The 27,998-nt window shown below is 33.0% G+C and overlaps 3 protein-coding genes across 4 annotated transcripts; 1 reads left to right on the top strand and 2 right to left on the bottom strand.

Moving 5' to 3' along the window:
• The first annotated feature begins 9 nt into the window (after nt 1-9).
• LOC113516981 (solute carrier family 66 member 3-like) lies at nt 10-18,916 on the top strand. 2 transcript variants are annotated; one of them, XM_052895511.1, is made up of 5 exons: nt 10-132; nt 3,762-3,932; nt 12,639-12,864; nt 17,128-17,248; nt 18,262-18,915. In XM_052895511.1, coding segments are annotated over exons 1-5 (684 nt in total). In that variant the 5' UTR covers nt 10-130; the 3' UTR covers nt 18,426-18,915. The 2 variants fall into 2 exon arrangements, with proteins under 2 accessions (XP_052751471.1, XP_052751473.1); XM_052895513.1 differs by lacking the exon at nt 10-132 and adding an exon at nt 220-517 and having other exon boundaries at nt 18,262-18,916.
• A 288-nt stretch (nt 18,917-19,204) lies between these two features.
• LOC113516991 (uncharacterized) lies at nt 19,205-22,495 on the bottom strand (the record flags this gene model as incomplete). The annotated part of the gene is made up of 1 exon (XM_026901507.2): nt 19,205-22,495. A coding segment is annotated over one exon (3,291 nt), but the record flags the coding sequence as incomplete, so codon positions are not given.
• Nucleotides 22,496-23,376: 881 nt separating this feature from the next.
• Nucleotides 23,377-27,113, bottom strand: LOC113520370 (LETM1 domain-containing protein 1). The gene is made up of 4 exons (XM_026905696.3): nt 26,877-27,113; nt 26,124-26,486; nt 25,640-25,928; nt 23,377-25,220 (listed from the first exon to the last, which is right to left on the bottom strand). The coding sequence occupies exons 1-4, from the start codon at nt 26,972-26,974 to the stop codon at nt 24,897-24,899; spliced, it is 1,074 nt and encodes a 357-aa protein (XP_026761497.1). The 5' UTR covers nt 26,975-27,113; the 3' UTR covers nt 23,377-24,896.
• Between the last annotated feature and the right edge of the window lie 885 nt (nt 27,114-27,998).

The raw sequence follows: 27,998 nt of genomic DNA, 5'->3' as shown, positions 1-27,998 counted from the left end.
ATTGTTAACCGAACGTCTATTTGCATTTCATTTAACATATATCACTAAATACTTATAATATTTACATTGTTTAATGTGAACTCTCTGCTATTGCGAACGCTTTTGTAATACATAGCCCCGTTGAGAAAATATGTGAGCGAAGTTATTTATTCTCTTTTTAAACTTTTACTTTTCTATTTTTAAATTTGTGTTGTGTTACTTGTTTAGGTATTTTATATTTTGATATTTAAAATATTAATTCCTTTAGACGGTTTTATTATGATGAACATTGTAGTTAAGGAAGTGAAAAGGTCACTTATCCTTAATTAATTTATCAGTGAATAAATTATTACATAAAAATTATACAGATCCATTGCGCGTGTGAGAAGCTGGCAAACTTTGCATTGTCAAAATATAAATACCTACAAACTATTATTATTTATGAGTGAGTTAAATATTTAGAGAAATATTTAAAATGACAGGTTTTATTTTAAAAAATTACAATACCTAATGATAAGTAACTGTAACGGTGAAGAGGGTAAGTAAGCTGCTGATAGCTGGCTTTATTCATTGTGTGATATAGGTATCTACCAGTGGTGTAACAATAGGGTGGCAGAGCAAGAATACAGATCCTCCTCAGACAGGCCTGAGGAGGCTCCTGGTCTGAGAAGTCGTAAGCATTAATCTTAGCATAGCCTTATTATATAAATTAGTAAAAAAATATTTAATTACTTTGAGAATAATAATATTACATTAGAACATACATATATGAATGAAATATCGAAATGCTACGCAACTTTGCTACTCTATCCATAGAAAATACTTTGTAATATTTGTTATTATATTTGTAATTTTTTTTTTTTTATTTATATAATAGAAGGGTTGTGTCCGATTTCCTACGACACCCGATAGTATAGTTACGCCATTGGTGGTGGCCATCTACCTTAATATATTGTGCATATATTGTGTCTAACTTGCGTATTTTCTTCCTCTATTATATTCTTAACCCTTAACAACACTCGTAGGGGAGTAAGGTGGGGACCTTACTCCCCTACGAGTGTTGTTAAGGGTAACTACACATATTTTTGGAAATATTTTTATTAATTTTAGCGTAAGACCGTCGATCTTCACATGTATTTCCAAGGTTGACAGAGAGCTCGCGAAGAGTGAAAGTGAACCGAAATATTGTAAATTGTTTAAGAGATATGAAGCGTTGGGGGACGTAGGCCCCCCATAGTGTGATTACGCAAGTCTAAATTATTTTTTTTTTAAAACTTTTATTTGGGTTTATAGTATAGAATGAGTAAAAATATTAATCGCTATTAGAAAGGTTATCACACCGCCTAGACAAAGGACAAGCGATTCCATCGATGGAATCGTCATAGCTAGCGAGGTCATGAGATAGAGTGAGAGATTATCGTTTGCTACTTGTCTAGTATGCTTGTTAATTGATAGGCAGACGCGAGCAAACAGGAAATTTTATCCAAAAAATATTAATAATTTTAACGTTGTACCTATAGACTGTAGTCATCGACTATAATATGAGAACTGAACGTGGCATGATTAATGGTCATGTTCCAAATTAAGTTCTAACAAAATAAGGAATAATTTAAAAAAAGAAATAAGAAATGATTTTCTGCTACCTGTTAATGTACTTCTTAGCGCTTTAATGGCTTAATGAATCACTTTGAAATTTAGTATATGAGTGCTATATGGGATGGAGAAGGATATAGAATACTTTTTATCTCGGTCAGAGAACATATCCCGGTTACGAGGATGAAGGACGGACGGGTAAAAACTAACTATAATAAAAAACTAAAGTCACAGTTTGAAAGGTAATTATTATAATGATAAGGAAATATTTTTCATTTATTTTTATATTCACAACTTTATTTACGATTTGGCCTTCTAACTTGCTATTAAAATATAGCACCATTTTTCAGAGAATTCACTTATTTGACTTGAGAAATATCTTGCATGCTGTTCACTTGATGGTGAGTGACTACCGCCGTCCATGATCACCCACCCACAACACCAAAGGCATTGCAGGTGTACTACCGGCCTTTTAAAAAGGAATATACTCTAATCGGTTTGGAAATACTGCTACTAGAAGTTGATTTCTATATATCTATGTTATTCTTAAAATTTTGTTATATCATAAAAAATCCTTATGTAATTATTTACACTGTGGTTGAAGAATTGAGCAAATGCGTGGGGAACTATACTGCTACACGAGTGTAGATGTGTAAATTAAAAAGCGAGTGTTGTTAAGGTTAAGGGTTAAAGGCTTGCTTTTGTGAGGGACAATACTTGTTGAAATTTTTTGTTTGTTAATTTACATATTTTTTCCTTTTTGTTTATTATGTGCACTGTTATTTGGAAATAAGAAGATTATTTTGTGAACATTCTAAGTATAACACGTCGGCTTCTTGGCAAGTATTTGGAAATACGTGGATGATCATTGACCTCCGAAGGCAAAAGTACTTACCTCGTCGATGCCGACCTAAATGTACTTTTAACGTTTGTTTGCGTTTTATAGTAGTTGTTATTTATACTTATACCTACCAAATGAGTTGAAACTTAGGAAATAACATGTTTGTTAATATATGTTTTTTATATACGACTCTCAACGGGAGGTCGTATGGAAAGAGAAGAAGTTGCACAGAATGTTCTTCAAAGCCCTTCACGGGCCATATGTCAATACGAAGACCTCCGTGCACTGGCTACAGTTTGGTGATCTCTTCGGAGAAACCGAGGGTTTTGTCTGTGTAATACGGGATCGGGTGGTTAAGACGAACAATTACCGAAAACATTCTGAAGGATGGCACTGAGGACATCTGTCGGGCATGTCGCTGTCCCGGAGAGTCACTCAGACATGTGCTTTCGGGTTGTTCAGCTCTTACCAATACTGAGCACTTGCAAAGACATAACCAGGTAGCCAAAATATCCCATCAAAAGTTAGCACTCAAGTACGGCCTCGCAAATGAGAGTTTGCTGTACTATAAGTACGAATCTTAGAATAAGAAAGATGATCCTTAGAATAAAGATTTCGCTGTGATATCAAAATTAAAATTTTACAAATTGTTTTGGAGAAATATCACATCAGAATTTGCCTCTCTCGTCCTTTACCGCCACTCTAGCGGATCCACTTCAGTCATTGGAGCAAACAGTACACATTTGGAAAAACAGAATTACATTACCTCTATAAACTGCCGAATTATAATTGTAGGATTAGCATTATTTTTTTAAAAATGACACTTTAATTTGTTCAAGGGGATTATAGTAATTTTTTTATTTGTACTGTTCTTAAATTGGCAAATCTGTCTTTTTTAGGTATAATTGTATAGTTATTCTGTTTTATGACTATTTATATATTTATCATTAATCAGGCGGATTCAGGTATACTGATCATTAATATATGATATATCATACTAATGACGGGCGCCGACACGCCGTGGGGGCTCGGAAACTTTGTTATCCACGAGAGGTAAATACTGGGTGGGCAGAACCCATGGCACTAGACATTATGATTAAAATAATTCTCATCTCATATCATCTAGGTCGCGCTTGCTTGTTCAGCAAACAGTGTGTGTATTTCAGTTGAAATAATGACGATGGACCTGCCATCAGAAGAGCATGAGCACTCACGAGATTTTCTAGAAGTCTGCGCTCCTGCTTATATGTATATATATATATATATATATATATATATATATATATATATATATATATATATATATATATATATATATTATGCTATAAATAATAATAATTAATTCTAGGACTTTATCAATGGACGACCAAGGAGATTTGGTTAAAAAAATTGCCAATGTGGGGAGCATCATTATAATCCTGATGTGTACATTTATAAAAGTTCCGCAAATTATGAATATACGACAGAAAAAATCAGCTAAAGGCATAGATTTGCAAGCCATACTTTTGGAAATCACCGGGTTAGTATATTTAAATCATAATTGTTTTACTATCTTACTAATATAATAAAATTGTAACTAGACAGTGTGTGTACATGGCAGATATTTTAGGCGCTTCATTTGTATATGACCTTGACCGCCCCCTTTAGGCCTGTACTGCCACAAGGGGACGTTATCTCCCACTTTGAGAAAGGCTGCTCTACGTGGTTCCATCTCGAAACCATCCTTGTAAAATTCCACGATATATCGTGGAATCATGTAAAAATAACTGCACCAAATTGGATGCAGTTTTTACAGTTGTGTTCTTCAAGATATAATTTTAAATCTGGTGTATGTTTCATCTTGATATTGCCTTCTAGAAATTCCTATGTACGAAGTAATAATCAAAAAGTTTATGTATGATTATAACACTACGATAAACAATTTTTTTTCTTATTTTTTTTTTCACATCTGAGATGGCAGCAAGCATATTGCCCACCTGATGATAAGTTGTTATCGTAGCCTATGAACGCCTGCAATACCAAGGGTATTACGTGCGCGTTGCCGACCTTGAAGAAACCTCCTTACTATCCTTTTGAAGAACCCTATGCTGTAGTCTCTTGGGAAAACCTCGGTAGGCAGCTCATTTTATAACTTGAGTGTTCGTGGGAGAAAACATCTCTGAAACCGCATTGTACACAACCGTTTAAGCTGTAGGAGGGTGAACTTCCTGTCGATGGTGAGCCGACGATGGTAGAAAGAGGCCGTGTGTATCATATTGAATAATTCTTCTGAGCACAATAACGTTATACAAGCGGTAGAACACGCAGAGTGAGGCAAAATCTCCCCTAAGATTTAAGGGTTCGATACCGCTTGTAAGCCTGGGATCATTGACAAATCTCATAGCTCATCGTTGCACCATCACTAGAGATGTCAACACCAAGGATTCCCATGCTTTAAGAGACGTGCCCTGGATCTGTGGAGCCACAGCAAATGGTTTTTTATAGCGGTGAACGCATAACAATGAATGCCATTTAAGGATAACATATAATTAATATGCAGCAGAAACAACGTCGGGGACAGCACAGAGCCCTGCGGGACGCCAGCGTTAATGCCCATGTTTTCGGAGCAGCAACCATCAAATGGTTTTTATGCATCTGCCGGACAAAAAACTGACAATCCATTTACAAAGACTGTTAGGAAGTCCATAGTAGGATAATTTCGATATAAGACCCCGATGCCTGACCCTGTCAATAGCCTTTGTAATATTAAGATCGACAGCGAGCGCCTCGCCTTGACTCTCAATGATGGATCCCCATCGGTGCATAAGATATACCAAGAGGTCACCATTTGAGCGACTATGGCGAAAGCCATATTGGCGGTCACTCAATAAATCATGTTCCTCTAGATATTTTAACAGCTATGCGTTAATTATACGCTCCATCACCTTAAGAAAAGGTAAGCGATCGCAATTGGTCTGTAAGTTTAAGGGTCCGACTTATCGCTCTTTTTAGGTACAGGATGTATAAAGGTGGTCCTTCATGTCGAAGGAAATTGTCCTAAGGAGTACGAGATCGTGAAGAGACACGCAGGACATACCGGGCTGGTATACCGTCTGGCCTACTCGACTTATGAACATCTAAGGAGAGTAACTCCCGCCGGACTTTACATTGTGTTATACTAATTTCCGGCATAGAGCTTTCGCAGCATGGGATAGTAGGTGATACAGAATTACTTCGTCCATAGTCGAGTCATCGATTCGTCGAGTTAGAGGCAAAGAGATTACTTAATAGGTCGGCTTTCTCTTTAGCATTGTAGGCCAAGTTACCATTCGGTTTCCGAAGTGGTGGAAAAGACAATTGACAAAAGTTTCCTTGGGCTGCTTTAGCAAGCGACTAGAAAGTACGATTACCAGAAGGAGGGTTTGATAGTCGCCTACCAATTTTGCCTACAAATTCAAATTTGGCTCTGAAAATTACTCTTTTACTGTGTCTCGAATCAACGTTTAATTTCCGTTTTGCATCAGTGATCCTAGGATCAGACTTAGTGCGAGCCGTAATCCAAGTCTTGTATGCAGTTTGCTGAGCATGTCTGGCTTTCTTACAAGACCAGTTAAATCACGGACGTTTCTTTGATCCCATTGTCACTAGCGGGTTGTAATTAATAATAATCAACAATACGACTGATCGTATCTATGCCCTTATTTATCCTAAATACTACGTATGAAATTTCATGACGATTGTATGAGCCCTTATAGTCTAAGAGGTAAGAAACGAATTTGATATCGACATTTATGATATTAGTAATGATTTACTCGTTTGTGATAACGACATTATATTGTTAAAACCATATTTATGTGTGTATCACTTATCAGTTGTGTATGTACAGTCACGTCATCTTCATCAACCAATGAATGGATAAACCAATTAATACATCAATGCAGGGTTGGTAGATGCGATATTTTATTTTTGTCAAATAAACGTTTAATATTTTTTCTCTAAAACGATATGATTTTCAGAACTTTTACATAATCACAAACCTCTATCGTTTTTCACTTTGTTTTACCATGTACCACAAAGTAAATGACAAAAACCTTCCTTCTAAATTTACTATTACTTTTTCTTACCCTCTTCTCTTATCCCATCTTTTGCTTTGCTACCTTCATATATATATTTTATTGTATTTATATATATCTTTACACTTTACAAACACCAAAACTATACGGGTGGCAACCCTAGTCTTAAAACGCGATATTAGAATTTTTTACCAGATGCACTATATATACGTAGGATTCAATTGAAGAGGTGGGGTCCGTGGCCTCGAAGGAAGCCAGCTCTAGTGCTAAGCTGGTCTATATTAGCACTACACCATCCAGATGAGATAAGTCCCCAGTGTTAAGAGAGGCAATAGAACCTCTGAAGCAATATCCAGATGTCAAAATTCCCAGTGTAAAAGAGTGTCCTTACTTTCGAGGCAATGGCACAACACTTGACCCCACCTTTTATTCCTAAATTTTTTTATGAAATATAATTCTTTTATCTGCGACTTCTGTGTAGCCGTAATAAGTTTATTTAACCAGGATAACTCTTCTCTTTTCCAAATAGTACGAGTTTCCTGAATTTTATGACGATTGGTTACGTCGTTTAGACACTAAGAGATAATAAATATCAGTTAGAGAAGGGATTGTTAGTAATGAGGTTTAAGGCGCATCGTTTATTCTTGACCTTGGACGTATGGGCGTGGCTTAGCTTTTTTTCCCCGCTACCCGCTAAGAATTATCGCGATGACAAAGAGTACTTCTTTGTACAGCGATTTTTCGTCATGCGAAAGTGGTCAGAAACTGAAAATTGAACTTAATGTATACAAGGCCAGAGACAAGGATCTCTAACCTTTGTCCTCGTGGTCCTAGACCTCTAGATTGCAGGCAAATCGATTTCCAATATAAAAGACGTGCCTTATCCCCAGCTTTACGGTCGAACCACGCAACAAAAAAGAGGTCCCTAGGTCATCACTGCCAATTCTACGGGCACTCTGCCCGCAACTGCTATGCTTGCTTACGGTGCATCAAATACTTGGTCGACCATAGCACTAGTGAGTGCGGTCGATGACCTAACACGCCCATACCTTCCAGCCGAACATTGTGCCAAACGAAGGGACACACAGTCAATTATCGTGGCTGTCCATGCGCCCCAAAACTCGGCCAAAAAAGACCCTCATCACCCCAAATACCCCAATCAATCGTATTCCAGTATGAGCCCCAATCTGCATTTTGCCAGTTCCACCGACCCAACTACCCACTGCAAATTCCTTTTCCTTGAATGAAATAATGCCTGAATCAAACGTCCAGTCATTCTAAAACCAATCCCAACAGCACGTTCAAGGTTGTGCCTACACCAGAGCTCACGCCTGCCCCTCCCGTCCAACTTAAATGCATCTAAGGCTAACGATGGCTCCCTCGGTTCAGAAGTGAGCTCACTCTCTTCCAGACTCCGCCTTTTCAAAAGTTCCTTTTAGAAGAGACACACAGTCGTATGCGAGCATTTCGGAATATTTAAATGCAAAATGTATTGTATTTTTTAACGGTTTAGTATAAATATTTCGTATTTCTGTGCCGAATCATGTGAATTCACCTTTGGCTTATAAAATCTAGACTATTGGTTATGCTAATGCCTCAAATCCTGCTTGTTGCTAGTCTTTATTTTTAAGAGTTATCTGTACTGATAACATAGTAAGAATCAAATTATTATGTTCTAAGTTGCTTATCAATCTTAAAAATGAAAAGCTAACAATTTATAGCTTGAAATTAAATAGTGCATTATTGTTATTAATGTTAGCTAGATCATTAATTCGAAAGTTCATAATACTCTTTTATTAAAATATGAGATTGAAATTTATTTAGACTTTCAGATAGTTTTGTCTTGGCTGGATTGAACCTATCAAGCTTATGTAGCAAATCGTGTGGAAAAAATCAAACAATTAAGTTTTGATTTTCATTGGAGCACCATAGCAATGGTAAAACTAAAGAAAATCCTGCCGATTGTCTATCTAGAGATGTCAGGTTTCAAAGACAATTTTTTATGCTGACATAGTCCTGAACATTTAAAAAATGTTGACTATAATCATAATAATATAACATATGCTATGAAAAATATTTTCCGGTTTGCCCAAGCACGGAGCACCAGTGTAGTGTGATAGATGAGAATCAAAACAGGCCAGTCCATCATGATGAATTCATCAGGAATTAACCATGATAGTTTCCAGGGAGAATCGCGAGGAAGTCGACCTGGTTGGGTATATTGCTAGCAATAGGATTCTCAGTCTCTATTACTAACAATCCCTTTCCCCCCTGGTTTTGTACCATTAGATAAGGTTAATATGACTAGACCTTGTCAAATAGTTGGAACCGATTATGGCGGTTAAGAAACTAGAATTAGAAATTCTGTAATTACTAAAACCTACATTGTTATATTCGTATGTTTTATCACAAAGGCTTTGCATATCGTATTAGCATCTGACTTGACTATTAGTACTTTCTTAGGGTGTTTACAACGTTTTATTTCTCGAAGAAATAAACCAAGTAAAATATATTGTGATAATGCATCATACAATAAAGGTGCCCATTAAGAATTAGAAGAACTATATAGTATATAAAAATAAAATTCATAATTAATTTTGCCAATTCAGAGAGAATAAAATTTTATTTTATACCCTCTTATTTTTCTGTTTTTGCTAGGTTTATGTGAAACTTCTATAAAAAAAATATAAAAAATTATATTAAATGTGTAATTGGTGAAACAGACTTTATGATTTTAAGATAGGTAAATAAAATTTTTGGAACAATGTACTCAAATGCAACAAAACTTTTGGAAGCAGTGGCATAAGCAATATTTAGTTATGTTGTAAAATATACCTAAATGGAAAATTAATATCCTTATATTAATCCTATCTATTCTATAGGCCTAATTTAAATATAGGAACTATAATACTTTTAAGAGGTGATAAGACAATACCATTTAATTGGCCATCAGCCAGGATTGTTGGAATAATGCCTGGAAAGGATGACAAAGTTTGGGTTTTAGATGTAAAAACTCCTAATAGTTTTATTATAAAACTAGTAATATGAAAGTATACCCATTACTTTTACATTATAAGTGAATAGAAATAATTAATTGTATTGATATTAATTCCATTGTTATTTTAACATATTCTGTAAAATAGATTTTAATAATTTAAAAGAAAAAATCTTTTTTGTTTTTGAAATCAAATAATGCTTTTTATTTAAAAGGTTATTTAATGTATTTCCTTTTTTACAAATATTTTGTATATCTATATGTAGCCTAAGGCTTGAGGCCTTAGGCTGAATATAGATGCAATGTTTTTGTACATATATGCAGTATGAACAAAAACATTGATATAGAAGCTATTATATTTCATTATTGTAAAACGCTATTTTTTTGTTTTTCTTTTGGCCAGAGGAATAAAATGGAAATGGAAATAAAATGCCGTGTATTAACACATGAATCATTACCGATGAAATAAAAGAAAAACAAAAAAAAAAATATATTTTACAACAATGAAATATGCAGTTTCTGTATCAATGTTTTTCGTATTGGACTACACCCTATCCGGTCGAGCTCCACTTGGCTTCGCCTGGAAACCACCGTGGATAATTCTTATCGAATTCGTCACGCTGAGCCAACCTTATTTTTAATGAGTGATAATGAAATGGTAACCCCGCCTGTGCTATCGGGATATGCTGGCGGGGCACCAGTGAGGGATGAAAAGGCAGGTTAATTAGCCCATCATAACAAATTCCACTAGAATTAACCTCGATGATTTCCAGGATGAACCGCGTGGAGGTCGATTCGATAGGGTGTATTGCTAGCAATGGGTCAATTAGACCACATTAGTAACATTTTCATCAATTACCAGTACCTATACCAGTTTTATCAACTACAGGGTATTACGTTTTATCAATTTACAGGTTTGAAAGAATAGGCGGAGCTTAGCAAATAATACCTACTCTAATTATTTTATAAATTGTGTTTTGCGAATAATAATATTTTTTTTTACTCGAGTAACGCTAATTAACCAGTCATGAACTCAATAAGTTATTGTTAAGAGATATTAAATAAAACACTTCAGTATGAAACTAAGATGGCTGTATTTTTTACAAAACACATTACTTATATGAACTAATAAACAAGTCGCTCTTTTTTTTTGTCGATAGATAACATCTGCAATTTCCGTATCCATTGCAATGCTCTGAAAAAAAAAACAAATTATAAATATTTATCAACTATAATACTAAAACACTAAAATTAGAAGAAACTACTTTTTTTAATCATACCTAAAAACCTATACTTATTTAAATTTTTACTCGTAAAATCAAATATTTTTAAATGATGGATGAATGACAGATGTATTGTTTATCCATATTCTTAGCATAAAATACCTACAGTATGAAAACGACCAGTTTAATTTTAAAGTAGAATCGTAGATAGGAATCAACCAATTAATAAAATATCACATATTCATATTTTGAACAGACTTCAAAAGTCGGTTCTCGATTCGGTTGTATTGTTTTATATTTGTACCTCATAACCCCATTAGTAACCGATTTGGAAAATTATTTTCGTATCTAAAAGAGATTTTAGGAGACTTTTAATTTAAAGTAACTTGTTTTGCAATAATTGAATTCTATTTTTTATAGAACATCGTAATCAATGTCTGATATTGAAGGCTATATAATTTGATATAATCATTTATCTAAAAGGAGTGCTTACCTCAATGTATGTGAAAGAAAAGACGTAGCACTACTACAAAATGGCCCGACGCGGCCTCTTCAAGTACAGCCATCTTGTTAAATATTTGACCAGGAGACCAAGATTTTTCATAAATGCCATGATAGTGTATGTAGGGTCTCAGAAAATGCCACGTCTTGGGAGCTGGAACACAATCACTTTGTACTTTGAGTTCACCGATACCGGGGTTATTATAAAAAAATGATTTATTCCTTATTTGTATTGGAATGTCTAATCAGCATGAATGCGACCCGTACGATGGACAACGTCAACATGGCGGTCGTGGGTACAGAGGGGTGACGTATGCGGTCAAATTTTTATACGGGTACCCACAAAAAATTGCGTTTTGTTATTATTAACAAAACTTTAAATTGTAATAAATAGATGTGTATATGAAATTAATCAATAAGGATACAATTTGCTTAATTTGTTTACAAAACATTTGTTGATTATTAAATTGAAATTTAGATTTTGGATGTATAATTAAATGGGTTTTGTAAATTGAATCAAAATTTGATATTTTAAATAACCACACTACACTTTTATATTAGTACCACGACGAGGGTAGTATAGGTAGTAGGGATGGGTAATATTCAACATCTATATAATGAGTCCTTCTAGATATTGATTTAGAGCGACTTGATTATCACCTATTTCGATATCGAATCATGATACTTATATTTATTACGAGCGGGTTGGCATGTTCGATATAATATATTGGTCAACCGATACTTGACATGTCTGTTATTGGGCCAATATATGTATAGATATTGTAACTACAATATATAGATATTGAATAATATAACCCACTTTTAGTTGTTGCAATCTCTTGACTGTCCTGAAACGCGCTATTAAAGTTTTTCATTAAATTCAGTATATATAATTAGGGTTTAGTTGTACGTGTGGGGTCAGCTCCCTCGAGGGAAGCCAGTCTTGTGCTAAGCTGGTTGGGATTGGTCCATTAGCACTCAATCAGATGAGACTTAATGTCTAATGCGCTCCAAATTGGAGCGTAGGTGACCATCTCGCTCGATACCTCCGAGGAGAAGCCCACAACCTTCAATGGTTAACTCGACCCCACTTTTTATTTAATATTTGCCTTACTTACATCCCATAGTGTAGATATAATTTTATTATTTTAGTGAGATATCTTATAATAAATAAAATTTATAATTATATTATAGTATAATAGTGCTTTATTAATAATTCGTAAAAGATGCTTTTTTAATTATAAAGCACTATTACACCTACTTGTACAACAATTAGTCCATTTCCTTAAGGTTGTCTTGAAAAGATTGCTCTCAGCAATAAGACCGCCTTACTGTACTTGTACAATTGTATCGTATTATTAATAAATGTAAATTTATTAATTGTCTTGCTTATTTCCTATATTGTATAATGCAAATAAAGTATACTCATTTATTCATTTATTATTATATTTCAGATTCACAATAATAGGATTGTACAATTATACAAATCAGTACTCTCTCATCGCTTATTTGGAGTATCCATTACTCTTATTACAAGTCTACGTAATGTTTTATTACGCGTTGAAGTACAAAAATATGCTACATTCACGGAAAGTACATATATGTGCAATCATATATTTCTCTATCGTGGTGGCATTTCTCATCGGATTGTTCCCGAAAGTTCTACTTACATATTTAATGGTGAGTATTTTAATAATTTCATCATTTTACCTTATAAAATATAAAATTCATCACTGTTCATTCACCTCTGTTCCATTTGTTTTTTGACGTGAATAAGCTGTGCTTACACAGCTGTTTCTGTTGAAATTACAGAGATATGTTTTCAGAAAGAAAGAAAGACTTATTATATTCAAGTGAAATGCTCAAAACTTCTCTTATGGGGAAGTCTTTTGTTTAACAGTAGACAGTTAATGTCGTAAATAATAATAAAAAACTTAGATTTGTTAATTTTTGAAAAGGTATTTTCAGATAAAACGTAATCCACTTTTAGTACCAATACTGTAGGCTGTAAAGTGGGATTTGATGTATACCGTAATTATCCATTAGCGTTCCTCGTTCCTTACAAGATCTTGATATTAGCATACTATAACAATGTTGTTTTATATGCCATTCTGTAGGGTGTTATTTCAAATTTTTATCCTCTCGTCCTGGCCTGTCGTGGATTGTTACCTTGTTTTTTTTTTTTAAACTTATTGATGTGAAATAAGATTACATTTTAAATAAAACTTAATACCAAGTTTTGGCCAGTGTGCTAATAGACAGTACTGTAATGGGGATAAAGGAACATTTTGATATTTAACCTTCTTATTTTGGTATTAAAATAGAATTAAATTTAATAGAATAAAAGTTAATATGAGGAGACTTAATAAAGTCAATAGATGCAAAAACAATAAATTGTGTTCTGAATATTTGGTTCGGGATACCGAAGCAAAATATACTGTTGCAAATTAGATGCGGTTTTCACCGTTGTGTTTCCGAAGATTTAACTTCAAAACTTATTTTATCTTAATCGATCAGATAAGACGATATTTTAAATTTTATGATCTGATACTGCCTAGTGTTTTGCATTCACGCTAATTCATTATTTATATAATTAAACATTTTAAAAAAAGCAACAGTTAAGTTTCTTGCCCGTTTTTCTTTGCTGAAGTTGTCTTACGAATTGGAACGTATAGAAAAAAAAAAAAAACTATTAAAAAAATTTATATTACTATAACAAAAATATATTTTTATTTCTTTCTTTCTTTTACGCTGTCCAGAAATAATTATCTACTTACTACCGAGCATATTAGAATACATCATAATCTAGTCCTGAAGTTATAAACAACAAACTGACGTTACATTACTATTTTTTTTTATACAACTTAGAATGGCAAACTAGCAGTACCATGGACATAACAGAGTATACCGTTTCGCCCATGATACCCCCCATGCGTTGCTATTCCTGAGGACTCAGGTGTTATTCCTCTGTACCCAGTAAATTCACGCTATATCCCACCCTTCAAACTGAAACACAGCCATGCAAACACAATGCTTCACGGTGTAAACACGAATGGGACAGAGGTACCCAAGCAATCAACTTTTGTACAAAGTCTCCCTCTGGTTTATTGTTTTAATGACTCATTCAATTTTTATACTTTTTAGGTTTTAAATTTTGCATGCCTAATTATCGCGAAATATGAGAACTTATACCTATTGTTAACATCTATATACTTACTATGTTTCTTGTAAATAAATATTCATTCATTCATTCCAAAATGCATGGCGTACGAAGTTGCGGGCATAAGCTAGTAAATAAGAATATTGTAGACATTATATCTACCTACTTTAGAATTTACACTTCATAAAAGTATTTGGAAACAGTACAGTAATTGTCAAGTTTTCTGGGTGATCTTTTCAGCAAGATTCTGACGTCAGGTCAGATTGAAAAATTACAAAAAATGGTTATCGTATACATATTTCGTAACATGACCCTGAAATATCGGCTCCCTATTGACTTCTTACCATATTTTAGAGGTCGTAGCATTATATCTTAGAATTTTTTCAAGTAAAGATGCATATTATGTCTTAAAGCATATGTTGGGTAGGTGTTAAAAATACATAATCACATTTTTAAGGTTCCGTACCATGAAGCTAGAAACTTGATGCAATTCTTATGATGCGACTTCATCCGTTCGTCTGTCTGTCTTTCACAGAAATGACTAACGTTATCGATTTGACGTTTGGTATAGTTTTACATATTATTGGCCTACACATTATAGTAGAAATATGAAATAAATTTAATTTTTTTGCTAGAGGGTTTATAAGGACTATCTACACAAAATTTCAAAATGGGTTTACGCGTCCATTGTGGTATGAAAGAACCCATCTCCGAAGTTTGTGGAGCGAAAAATCTGAAATAATTCCAGTTTAAAAAGATATATGTAATAATTACTGAAAAAATAAAACAATGTTTCTAATTAGCGGCCGTCTTTGAGAATTTATCAAAAATCGTTCTTTACCTCCAAAATCAAACTTAATTATCGACAAAATTCTTTATTAAAAAATTTTTCGAATTGCTATATCAATAATAATAACTATTGGTTGCCTATATATTATATTAGTTAAATGAAATACAAGTTATTTTATCACATATCTATATACAGAACCCTCGTCTTGTAAGTTAAATTCGCACCTGACCGGCTTTACTCTTTTTAAATCAAACGTCCTTGTCCAATGCGTCATAACATATGTTTTTTTAGTTATATGTATGAAATATGTATAAATAAAATACAAAGATCTGTTACCTTCAACAATTCATCATTTCTTATTTAGGGTTTTAGTAATTTTATTTATACTTTTTATAAAATGGAAATTAAATTAAAATCAAATGATATTTATTTGCTCTGAATGTGGTACATAATGGAATGGAATCAATGACAATAAGTAGTTTGCACATTCAGTCAGTTTGGCATGCAACATTTTTATACATAATTCATAATATAATATTTGTTTAGTATTTATTTGTCAATTAACAGTTCATTATATTATTAATATCTTATCTATTGTAATAAATGCATTAATAAATTAATAATTCAAGAATCTCATTAAATTATGTTATCCATTTTACATTTAAAGTTATCATTAATGGAATAAAAACAATTATTAATTAGCCATTTGAATAATTTGCTCTTAGACTATTTTAAACAGAGAACAGTAACTGTATTAGGTAGTTTGTTATATATTTTTAAGCAATATGAATAATTATTACTGTAGTACACGTGTGTTTTCATTTTTGGTAATACAAGTTTTCCGGGATGTCTTACAAAAAAATACCTACAAAAGTCGTCTTTTTTTATAAATAGATATGAATATATTTTTACAAACAGGCAGCATTCGAATATGTACATTGATGGGTCTATTAATATTCTCAGCTGTCGAAATAGTGGTGTCATTGGCTGTTTATTACAGATGGCACGAATACACTGTTTTTGAGATATAAATGCTTTGTTGATATCAACCCACAGTAATATTCTATATTTAAGATTCGATGTAACATGTTCATGATATGCCATAACTGCAGTTTTTTGGTTTACTAATTTCGTTAATCTCCATAGTGCTTAATAACTATATGAATAACTTTATGCATACTTTTTTTACGTGTTGTTTCCAAGATCATTGACTATCAACTGTAATACCGAGAGAATTTCATTCACTTGATTAATTACATTTCCATTAATATAAATCTCTATCTTACCATGTTTTGGCTTTCTATTGTAAAATCTTAAATATTTAGTTTTTTCAACATTAACTTTCAAATTATTGGAATCTAGTCAGTTTAAAATATAAGTGACAGTATCATTAATGACGTGTTTGAAATAAATCTCTAAAGACTCTAATATTACTGAGAAGTCATCAGCAAATAAATCATTCATCATTTATGTATAATACAAATAACAACGAACCGTGTATATATATATATATATATATATATATATATATATATATATATATATATATATATATATATATATATATATATATATATATATATATCATGGTAAACCCTGAAGGAACACGTCATTGTAGGCATTGTTTAAAATTTAAACAAGTTCTATAACTAATATTATGTAAATTACTAAAACAGTTATACATAACTATTTATCGTACGCCTAACTAATATTTAAATCACCTTCATTCTTTTGGATAAACTTAGCAAGTATTCAAGTTATGTAGCATCAATACAATTTCTCACTTAATTTGGAACTACGAATTATCTACGAATAATGGATCCAGTATTAATATTCGGTACTATAATGTTTAATCAATAGTGTATTTCCATTTTGTTATTATTAATTATTCTGGAAATCACTGATCAAGTGGCTGTGTCACATGGTTGGATTTGAAACTAGTAACTAATTCTGAAATTCATTCAATGCTGTAGGAAATTGTTTTTTTTTTCAGCCTCTATGCCCTGCGTTGAGTGGTTGTGCAAAAATCACATACATGTATGGAATCATCAAAGCAGCTAATGCGGATGCGGTATCGCTGATGACATGGTTCATTTCAATCTCCACTAACGGTGGTGAGTGTCATTTTTTGATAGATGTTTTACCTTTTATAATTGATATACAAAAATGCCAAGATACAGAATCAAAGACCAAAAACGGCACTCATTAGAGAGCGCATACAATGTTTATGCAATTATTCTGAACGGCTAATTAGGAATTAATTTAGTTGTTGAATATGGACAAGACTAAAATCATATCTAATGTCTCCGTCACATCTATCCGGCTAATTAAAGTGACAGTGGGCTAGTCATGTAACTCGAAGACCTGACAACCGATGGGGGAGAAAGGTTCTTGAGTGACGACCTCTGTAAATGCAGTGTAAGACGACTAGATAAAGTGACGAAATACATTACAGGGAGTCAGTGGAGACAGGTGGCTCAGGATTGTCCTTTATGGCAGTCTATGGGGGAGGCTTATGTTCAGCAGTGGACGAATAATGGCTGAGATGATGATGATGTAGTCAATTGCGCAAAATGGTATTAGAAATTCTCTGTCAGGGTACATTAAGATGAATGTATACGTTTTATTCGTCCATTATATCGTTTAGGTAAAGTCGTACGATACCGTGTCATTCTTATTATTTTTTGCATACTTTTCGTGAACAGTATTTATATATTTTTATGTATTTGTGTAGGCGTTTATATGCATGTATGTATATGTGTATATGTGTGTGAGTATATATATATATAATAATGAGTAGGGACAATATTTATATTATTATATGTATCACATCTATATTTAGAACTAACAAAATTTTTCATCGTGCCTCCCACCAAATTGTTTATAATTACTCCTCTCCATCCAAAGGTTGCTTGGAAGGGATCGCTCTTAGCGATAAGGTTGCCCATTGTTTTCTCATTATGATTATTTCTTGTAATTATTATATATTTATAATAAGTTTACTATTGTAATCTTTTGAGGAAACAATAAAGAGTATCTATCTATCTATCTTATATAAATTATGAGAGCCATGTAATATATTTCCCTAGTTCGTTAGGGCTTTCGTTAACAACTATTTTTGTTTCAGCGCGTATCTTCACAGTGTATATGGATTCTGCGGACTGGAGGTTGATGGCAAACTTTATTATTTCGACATCACTCGGCTCGGGAGTTTTAGCGACTGCGATTTATTATAAAAGTCAAACGGCAGCGCTTAAATCAAAAGCCCAGACTCATAATCATCGGGATTAATACTTAATACAAGGGAAAATAGTTTAATATAATTGTCTTAGTATGTTCACGTTATGCATAAGAAGTTATGTTTTCAAGAAAGTGTTAAATATGAAAATGGATGAATGTAAAGGGACCACCCAAAAAGAGGTAGATGGACTGTGTGAAAAATGATATACATAAAAGAGGAATGAACTCAGTATGGTAGCTGATAGGGACACAGATAATATAATAGTATAGTAGTTACAGGGATCAGTGGAAGGGGAAGGCATGCACCGACAAATTTGAAAAAAGAATCTTAACGGAAAACAACAATAGTATATAAACATTTCTGGGTTTACTCAATTACCAAAAAGAATGGACTATTTTACACCACATATGTATATCCTAATTTTTGGTCCAACGTATAATCTAAACGGCTTTTAGTAAATGATGGATTGTGATGGATTTTAATAAAGGCGATGGAGGATGTACTGTAGATTATAAATATATTTCAGATTATTGAAAAAAAAAATAGTTGTTTCATTACTATATCTTTATACATAAAATTATCTACTCATATAAAATTAATAATATACATATATATATTTAAATGAATATGTTTTAGCTATTATATGGAGTACGTATTCTATTACTGAGCTAGGTGTTCTATTCCATACTATTGGAGACCCAACATTTTATCTTATTTTCGACCTTTATTCCTTTAAGCAAAATATTCAGCTTCACCAATACGTCATATTCTTTAAAGGAATCTGATAATTTCAATACTACTTAGGAATATTAGTTAAAATAATCAGATGTTAGGGATCATCTTTCTTAAGTTCCTGGAATTTCTGCAATATTTTTTGAACGGGTGATATATTCATACATCTCGAGGATTTTATAGTGAATAATTTAGAACGGGTCTTGCGGGATACTGCACTTGTGCCGCCATCTGCACGCTTACTGTTTCTAGAGTGTAAGCTTTCTTTCGATGAATACATCCTTTTAGCCAAGAGAAGCCGGGAACACAAAAGTCTGGGCGTCATGCCATCGAATGAAGACGATGACGTCACTCTAGTCCTCGGTGATGTGATATTTGAACCGTGGCGTGGTGAGCTTATATAGCATGGCTCGTACCTATATATCTCATGGGATGGCTCAGCCACACTTTTTACTTCTGGAAGGTCTGGTAAATCATCGGGCTCGCTTGTACTTAATACTTTATTTTTAGAATTATTTTTCTCGATTTGCATCAAGCCCCGTGGTTCTTGCGCGGTAAAACTCGAATGACTCGCCAAACGCTGTACTCTACGTCTCGCCCTAGCTTTGGCATCCTTAACGCCACTTTTAGAGCTACACAGATCTATGTTATCAACGAGATACTTGCAAACGGCATCGGCCTCTTCTTCTGGTGAAAAATGAGCATCTCTAAAAAAGCCATATCCATTGTGGAGATCATTAATACCCTCGATAATCAGCCAGGAAAGTGTGCCAATGACAAGAGCTAAAGTAGTAATAAATGCAATGATCGTGGTAGTGTCAGGGCCCATCAGTTTATACTGAATTTTCTCAAGTACACCATATGTGACAATATTTTGAGTTCTTTTGTTGAAGTATGCTCGACATGTGTAAAATCCTCTGAGATCATTATCCGCAGATGCTACTAATCTTAGTACTCTTCCATCATCAATCGATCGCACTTTGTTGTTTCTGAGAACGTCATGTAGTGCAGTATCTAAGAATAACCAGTTAGGCCGTGGATGTAGCGAGCTTGCAAATTGTGTATGAAGACATGACAGGTTTAATCGATTGGAGGTACTCCAAGCGGTTTCGTGATAGGAGCCAGATATACTGGCAGTCCTAGATGATACTTGTATCATTTCATCTTTATATCTTTCTACACTAAAACTATGAAGATCTTGTAGTACACAGTTGATTTTTAATGACGCTAATACACCATTATAAGATACAAAGTCCTCCGGTATATTTTTCCTTATTTCTTTGGGAACACCACCTACATAAAATTCAGCGTTGCATATGAAAAGTGACATGGGCTCATTGCTGTCACTTGTATCAATTCGTTTATTAGAATTTTCTTTCTTGAATAAAATTTGAAAATATTTACGATTTCCTCGTCTCTTGTGTAAGGTTATATTTATATGTGTCACATGGAGACGCTCATCCGCATTTATAACAGTCTCAATTGTACTTGCGTCTCTCTTTTTGGAAACAGATATATCTAGCCACTGGTCAGGTGGATATTCAGCTGAACTTCCACTTTCTGTTTGGTAGTCTCCTACCGATAACTTCATTTTTAACCTATTATTTTGTAATATAATATATAGCCAATTATTACTAGATTCATCATGTAAAAATAAAATTGTTCCAACATCTCTCTTAGATTTTATTGTAAGACCTAAATGCCATTCAGTTTGATCGAGGAAACATGGTAGCCGCACATATTGATCATTGTTTAGTATCAAATATGCTTCTTCTGCATTAGCTTTTTCATAAGCTATATTAGATGTGGAAATTGGATTAAAATCAGACTTCTTTACATTATGGCCTGGTACAATTAGCAGTTTTAATGGAATGAAGTTTAATATAACTTCCTGAATTTCTCCATGAAATTTTTCTCCCACTATAATATTCATTATGTCATAAGGTAACTCTGGATTGCAAGGAAATGTGCTTCTAATCACTATGGGTTCATCATCTAGTCTGAGAGTGGCAGCTTCACTTGTAACTGTGATGAGAGCTGTATGCCACACTGCTGGTTCTATAATTGCAGTTGAACAAATTCGGGGTAAACTACAGGATTTAGAAGCTCCATTAGCATCTAAGCAAATATGCCATTTCTGTAAGCTGAGGCGCACAAGAGGATTATGTATTGTACCTCGACGCACTAAAGTACCATGGGGTGACAGTGGCATGAATCGAATGTAAAAATGAAATAATGTTGATCGTTTGTTTTCAAAGTTGTAATGTAGAAACGATTCTCCATTTAAAATAGTTACAGTATGTGACCGCACTTCACAGGGAGCCAAGTGACACGATCCGACTTCTATTCTAGGACCAACGCAATTGGTTCCACCATTAGCTGGTATGGGTCGTGTACATGATCTGATTCTGGATCGTTTTCCCGCACCACAACTTTGAGAGCAAGGACTCCAAGAGCCCCAAACAGACCATCCTCCATCTAGTATGCAATGTTTGTTTTTACAAATCTCTAATTGATCGTGCTGACCTTGACAATGTGTGCCCCAAGTTTCTAAATCACGTGGCGTGTACTTTTCATTGCATGACCTTCTACGACGCCGTACCCCAATACCACATTTTTCTGAACACGCAGACCAATGTCCCCACTCCGTCCAAGTTCCAGCAATGTCATGAAATGTACCATCAATTGCACACTGATCGCCTTCGCAATTATCGACTTGTAGTGGGCTTCCTGTACAAACTAAATATTGTGCTGAAGGTGGCGGAGTGTCACATCGTCTGAGTCTCCAACGAAGGCCTTTGCCGCAACGAGAATCACAAGCTGACCATGTACCCCATGATCCCCATTCGCCTACCACTGGACAACCCATATTATGTTTGACGCATTGCAGTGCATTCCAAAGAGATTCAGGATTTAATTGCCATGTGTTATCAGTTGCCAATGCAGCTTCAATAGCTTCAAAAGGGCATTCCATTTGCAGACAACGTTCCATAAGAGCAGGTACAGTTTCAAGCTGATGTAACGCCTCCAATCTTGCAGAATCTCTTTCTGCGAGCTTACGGTAATCATCGGCAGTGCAATTTGTAAGGTAACAGCGTTTGATTTGTTCATCAGAGCCGCTACAAGGCAATCCATCTAGAGACGGGGAAGGGTTAATGCACTGTCTGATTCTTCGGTGATGACCGATATCATCGCAGGCTCCATGGCAAGGTGACCAAGGGCTCCAAGGAGTCCATCCTCCATCCACAGGACATTCTAGATCATTGATGACGCCCAGTTCACATTCCAGTCGCCATACGGCTTGCTGTCTTGTACTATAAGGCTTTTTAGACTGAACAGAGATTAAAGGAAGGAAAGTATAAAACATTATAATATATTTCATATTCATAATTATTGTAATAAATTGAAATATCATATGCAAAATTCTAAGGCAGAGAGGATGGATGACATATGACGTTTGACGTGTTCGTATTTTTTAAGCTTAAGACTTCTGATCAATAAGTATAATATATATATAGATACATATATATGATATTTCAATTTATTACAATAATTATGAATATGAAATATATTATATTAATGTCATATATATATATATATATATATATATATATATATATATATATATATATATATATATATATATATATATATATATATATATATATCAATATCTCAATTGTTAGAGCTGTATTTATGAAAATTGAAGGTTTCGTTAATGTAAGGGATTTTGGTAGAGGACCCAGATTTTTCCAAAAGATTATTTCTAGCGACGAGTCGCTTTTTCGAATGAATAGCTATATTTACAAGCAAAATTGCCTTATATTGGACGATGCTAATACGTAAGAGGTGGGCGAGAAGGGTTTATTTGTAATGGAGACTAGCATCCCTAATTCTAGCAATAAACCCTATCAGGTCGATCTCCTCGCGCTTTCCCCTGGAAACCATTATGATTATTGACGAATTTGTCACTATGCGCTAACTGACCTGTCTTATCATTTTCACCTATTATCACTCACTGGTGCCCCGCTGATATACGCTATACCGTTAGCGTAGGTGGAGTTACCATTCCATTATAATGCTGCTATCTACCATTCCCCCATTGCATTATATTGCTAGCAATGGGGCAGTTAGACCCCATTACTAAAAGTATCTATCCTTCCAATTAATAACTATTAGGTATAAGCTGGCCCAATGATTCGTAGAGTATATAAGGAAAATAAATAATAAAAAGAATCATTATTACTTAGATAAAGGAAACTACATCCATTATAGAAATAAAATATTTAATAAAATTTTGCATTTACAAAATAGTACTGCAAGAGTTTCATATACGTGTTATCACATAAATAACGAGTCAATCCTTCTAACCTATTTTACAGGGAAAATAATCTCTTTCCCTAATTATAATTGTAAAAATTGTGTAAAAATTTTTTGTCACACAAAAATAACTAAACGCGAATATTTAATCTCATTTAAAACTAATAAGTGATGTTACCATTATTAATACTTAATCACATATTAACAGTCCAAACTTAGAAACATGTTATTATACATTCATATTTTTTATTCACATATAAAACAAGAATAAATATATCAAATAATATACCTATGTTTGTTTATTAATACTCAAATTCTTTGCGAAGTAAGTGAAGACTAGGTAGGTTGAAGCTAACACTACAGGTGGTTTAGTTAGATAAAATACTATTGTAAAGTACTATAATATCACCATTCTCTGCCAACTTCGCAAGGAACCTGGCGTGAAGATATAGATGGTACCACCGCTCTGTATCAGTGAGAGATATTCTATAGGAATTATTCTCTGGTTTCAATACCAACTGGGTTATAATGTTTTGCAAATGTTATCCACTGGGAAAACTATGCAAAATAAATAATGAAATAGTACATATAAGTGGCATTATATACTTGTACAATTGTCATTTGCTTTTATATAATTTGGCAAACTTACATCGTTTATGCAGCTTCTAGATAATGGCTGTATATTATTTTTTATAGATAGTGACATAGTATTTAAGTATTTTTTGCTAATTATGGATCACATATCGTTAGGCACCTATTACATTATATAATTAGTCATGGTAGACTGAGAGCCATCAGTCATAGAGTATTGCTAGACAATATAAAATTTTACAATATCATGTTACATATTTAATATATGCTAAACAGATATTCATTTACAACAATAAATATAATTTTTGTTTCAAATAAAATAGTTTTATACAAGATAAAATCATATCTTCTGTCTTTAATTCAATGATCACATCAGATCATATTTTACAACATCATCCATGACTGATAGCTATATTTAATCGTTACTTGATTGTCGTGAGAAAAATTAATTTGTCAAATAGTAAATACAAGATACAATATCGTCAATAATCCAATATCATTTTTCTTTTGCGAATAATGTATTGCAACTTATAGAAAATAGTGGTAAAAAATCTACTTTTTTGGACTGTGTAATAGTCTAGACTAGGAAATATCACACAAAGCCATCTAGTCACAAAGTAAGTTGATCTTTTACCATGTGTTTGTACACATCATGTCATCGTGGAATGACTTACATTATTAAATTTTTTTAGAATATATATAAAAACAAATTGAAATAGATATGACATGCTAAAAATATCAAAGAATAATAATTTATAGAAATTATAAACTTTAGCATATTAGAAAAGTTTTTTGTAAAAAGCTGCTACTGTGCAATACTCAATATAAGTTGTTTGCAATGAAATGTACAACAGAAAATTTGGCGTTATTTTTTATATCTAATAGATAAGAACCCAGTTTTGAGGATGGTTATACGCAAGGAATATTGGACTGTGTAAAAGTAGCGAATAAGATTCTTTATCGACATTTTGTGAGATCAATAGCCACTTTTTTAGCCATTCTCTCATGTCCCTATTTGTTAAATGTCTACCATTTAGACCTCGTATGTGACAAGCATACCGTAGGGTCTCCATGTTTAATTTGTCGACGCCGCCTTCTCGAACAATAGCTTTGTCCATTTCTAAGAGTAAAAAAGCTCGATACTTTAATTTATTCCTCATAAAGAAACTCCTTTTTTGGCCATGCACTTTTAATAAGTGTCCCTGAAATAGATAAGATAAAAATTGTCAGTGTTTATCTTACTGTCAAAAAATGAAGGGTAATGTTCATGAAAAATATCAATGAAAAATTATAATATAATATAATCAAATCATGTTATCAATCAATCAATCATTGACTGTATAAATGTAATAAGCCAATGTGTATAAATATGCATTTGTATTCATACATTAAGGTATTTTTTTTAAATGGATGATAATAAAATTTGTGTCTTACAAAAAACTGGTTTATGTGGATGGGGTACCAGTGGGAAATGTGAAGAGTAAATTAATTGAAAAATTTAATTGATTTTGTAGACCTTCTAGCTCTAGAAGCAACAGCTGGTTGCATCTTGAGGTAGATTGAATAGAACAACTTTTCATTATGCAGGGTTTTCTAAATGGCATATAAAAAATATACTTACAGCATGTGCAAAGGATAAACTATCCAGTTGATAGGGTTCCTTTATAAATAGCTCTTTACATTCTAGTACCTCTTGAGGTGTAGGATGTACTCCAGAACCGAGTAGTGCTAAAATACGCCTCCATTTTTTTTGCATTTCACTATTTGGAATAGAGTCTAATTTTGCTTGAAGTGCTCGGAAGACTGGCTTATTATTTTTAAGTCGTTCAGTGAGATCTTGCATAGAGAATTCTAGCCTTTGCTGTATTGACCAGAAGTGAGAGCACAGAAGTGTCTTTGGTTTCAAGAAACTGGAAAAAATAATGACAATAGTACATTTAAGTAAGTTTGTATGACGGAACAATATAAAATACAATGTATGTAATAGGTCCCTTACTTATAAATGCTGAATAAGTACAACATGTAGTGTTCTCACAGGATGATGTGGTTATGTGTTGTGCTAATAAAAAAAAAAGTAGTAGTAAGATACTTCATGTAATACTTACGCTAATGGAAATATAATATAATTTCCAAATGGAATAGCGGATAATATGAGCACGGGTGCTATTCTCCACATGTCAGATGGCATTTTTTGGTACAATTCTATTTCTTGTCGACTCATATTTGAAAATCCTTGATCTTTATTAATTTTTATGCGTAATGATATATATGTCTTTAAGTCCTTGAGAAAGTCTTTGATTCCCACACTGAAGACTCTATACATTCTCACCGCTGTTGGGAATCTATTCTCTAAAACCTTTGTATAGTTATTTACATAGTTAATATATCTTTGGACGACATATGTACGGAACTTTTCCTTCTCAGTTTTCAGTGTCTTTGTGTGCTTTAATCGATCTGATACTGTAAACCTGTATTGTTTGAAGTATGACACATTAATTAACGATATAAGAGCAATAACGCAACACCGAATTTATTTTTATTCAGTTTTAATAGTTAAGTATGGTTTTCTTCTTGGAATAGGTATGATGATAAAGTATAAATCTCTTGTTTTTTATAAACGGTTTCTATCGTAGTGACAACAGAGATTTAACTACTATATATATCTCATAATTATGATGATTAAAATTTTGGTCCTTACTTTAAATTACTACCCACTACATGTAGTAAAAAAAAAAGATTTCATACTGTACTTCTGATTTTTCAAGAGTAGGCATGTACACCCAATTATTTGGCTACAGAACTACTTGTTTACTTCCTATATTTGCGTAGGTATAATAATGAAATAATAGTCAACATACCTGAATTTGTTGATTTCTAAATTTCTTTTTAAAATTGAATTTGAACGGCAGCACTGGAGAGCTAAGCTAGACACGGGGATTATTCTATGAATAGACATTTTGTTAATGATAAATTTTTGTAGTATTTGTACAATAACGTTTTCTTTGAATATTTTCTTTTGTACAGGATTTAAAAATTCAAAGTCGAATTGAGAATCTCTTCACAGAAAAGGTAATGTCAATAATACAAAATTAACTGTCAATGTCACTCATTTGACAATTTCATTTGACTGCTTTCAATGTTACCATTATTTTCCATTATGATTCTTTCTACACGTACGCAGTTTAAATTATATAGCTAGATAGAGCATTGAGTTTTGAAAAAGGGGTTAGAAAATAGTCAGTTTCTTTGACGTCTGGCTGACTATATTTTTTTAAATCAAAATAAAACGCGTTTATATTCAGTGTTTCAATAATTAAAAAATATATTGATGAGGTTGATTTTTTAAATTTGAATTGTGAATTATTTTTTCTAAAATAATAAAAACTAATTGTTTCCTACAGCGCTGCCCACGTGAATTGGTATATAAAATATCCTATTTGTTAAAACACGATATATAACCTATCTTCATAAATTTTCAGCCAATTCAACTGATCGATTATTTTATAGCTTTTATTATGAGATTCTTTAGATTGATATTACTTTTTTATTTATGAACCGATTGAAATAAAACAAACACTAAATGTTAAATGGAGTAAACCACAACACATTAGTGAAAACCGCATTCAAATCGGTTAAGCCATTTTTACGATTATCCTGCACAAACGTACAGACAAACAAACAAAAATTCTAAAAATAATTGTTTTGGCTTCTATGTCGTTTACAAAGCCTCTTCCCCTCTATGTAATTTTTCTTATAAATCTTCCATGTACAGACAGCCACCAACTATAATTTTAATGTGTATTATCAAGATTATTGATTGTATTTATGACATTAATTAAAAAATGTTATTGAATTTATATATTTGTTAACAGCTATGAATGTATTATTAATTTGATTTTGTATCAGTAATTAAAGGCTATTAAATACAAATAGCTTTTACCCGTAATTTAATCCACATGAGACATGTTAATTCCTGATGA

The sequence above is a fragment of the Galleria mellonella genome, unplaced genomic scaffold (genome assembly GCF_026898425.1).
Source record: "Galleria mellonella isolate WM207_F2 unplaced genomic scaffold, CSIRO_AGI_GalMel_v1 utg28, whole genome shotgun sequence".
Lineage (NCBI taxonomy): Eukaryota > Metazoa > Arthropoda > Insecta > Lepidoptera > Pyralidae > Galleria > Galleria mellonella.
This window is presented reverse-complemented; position numbering and strand designations above follow the sequence as displayed.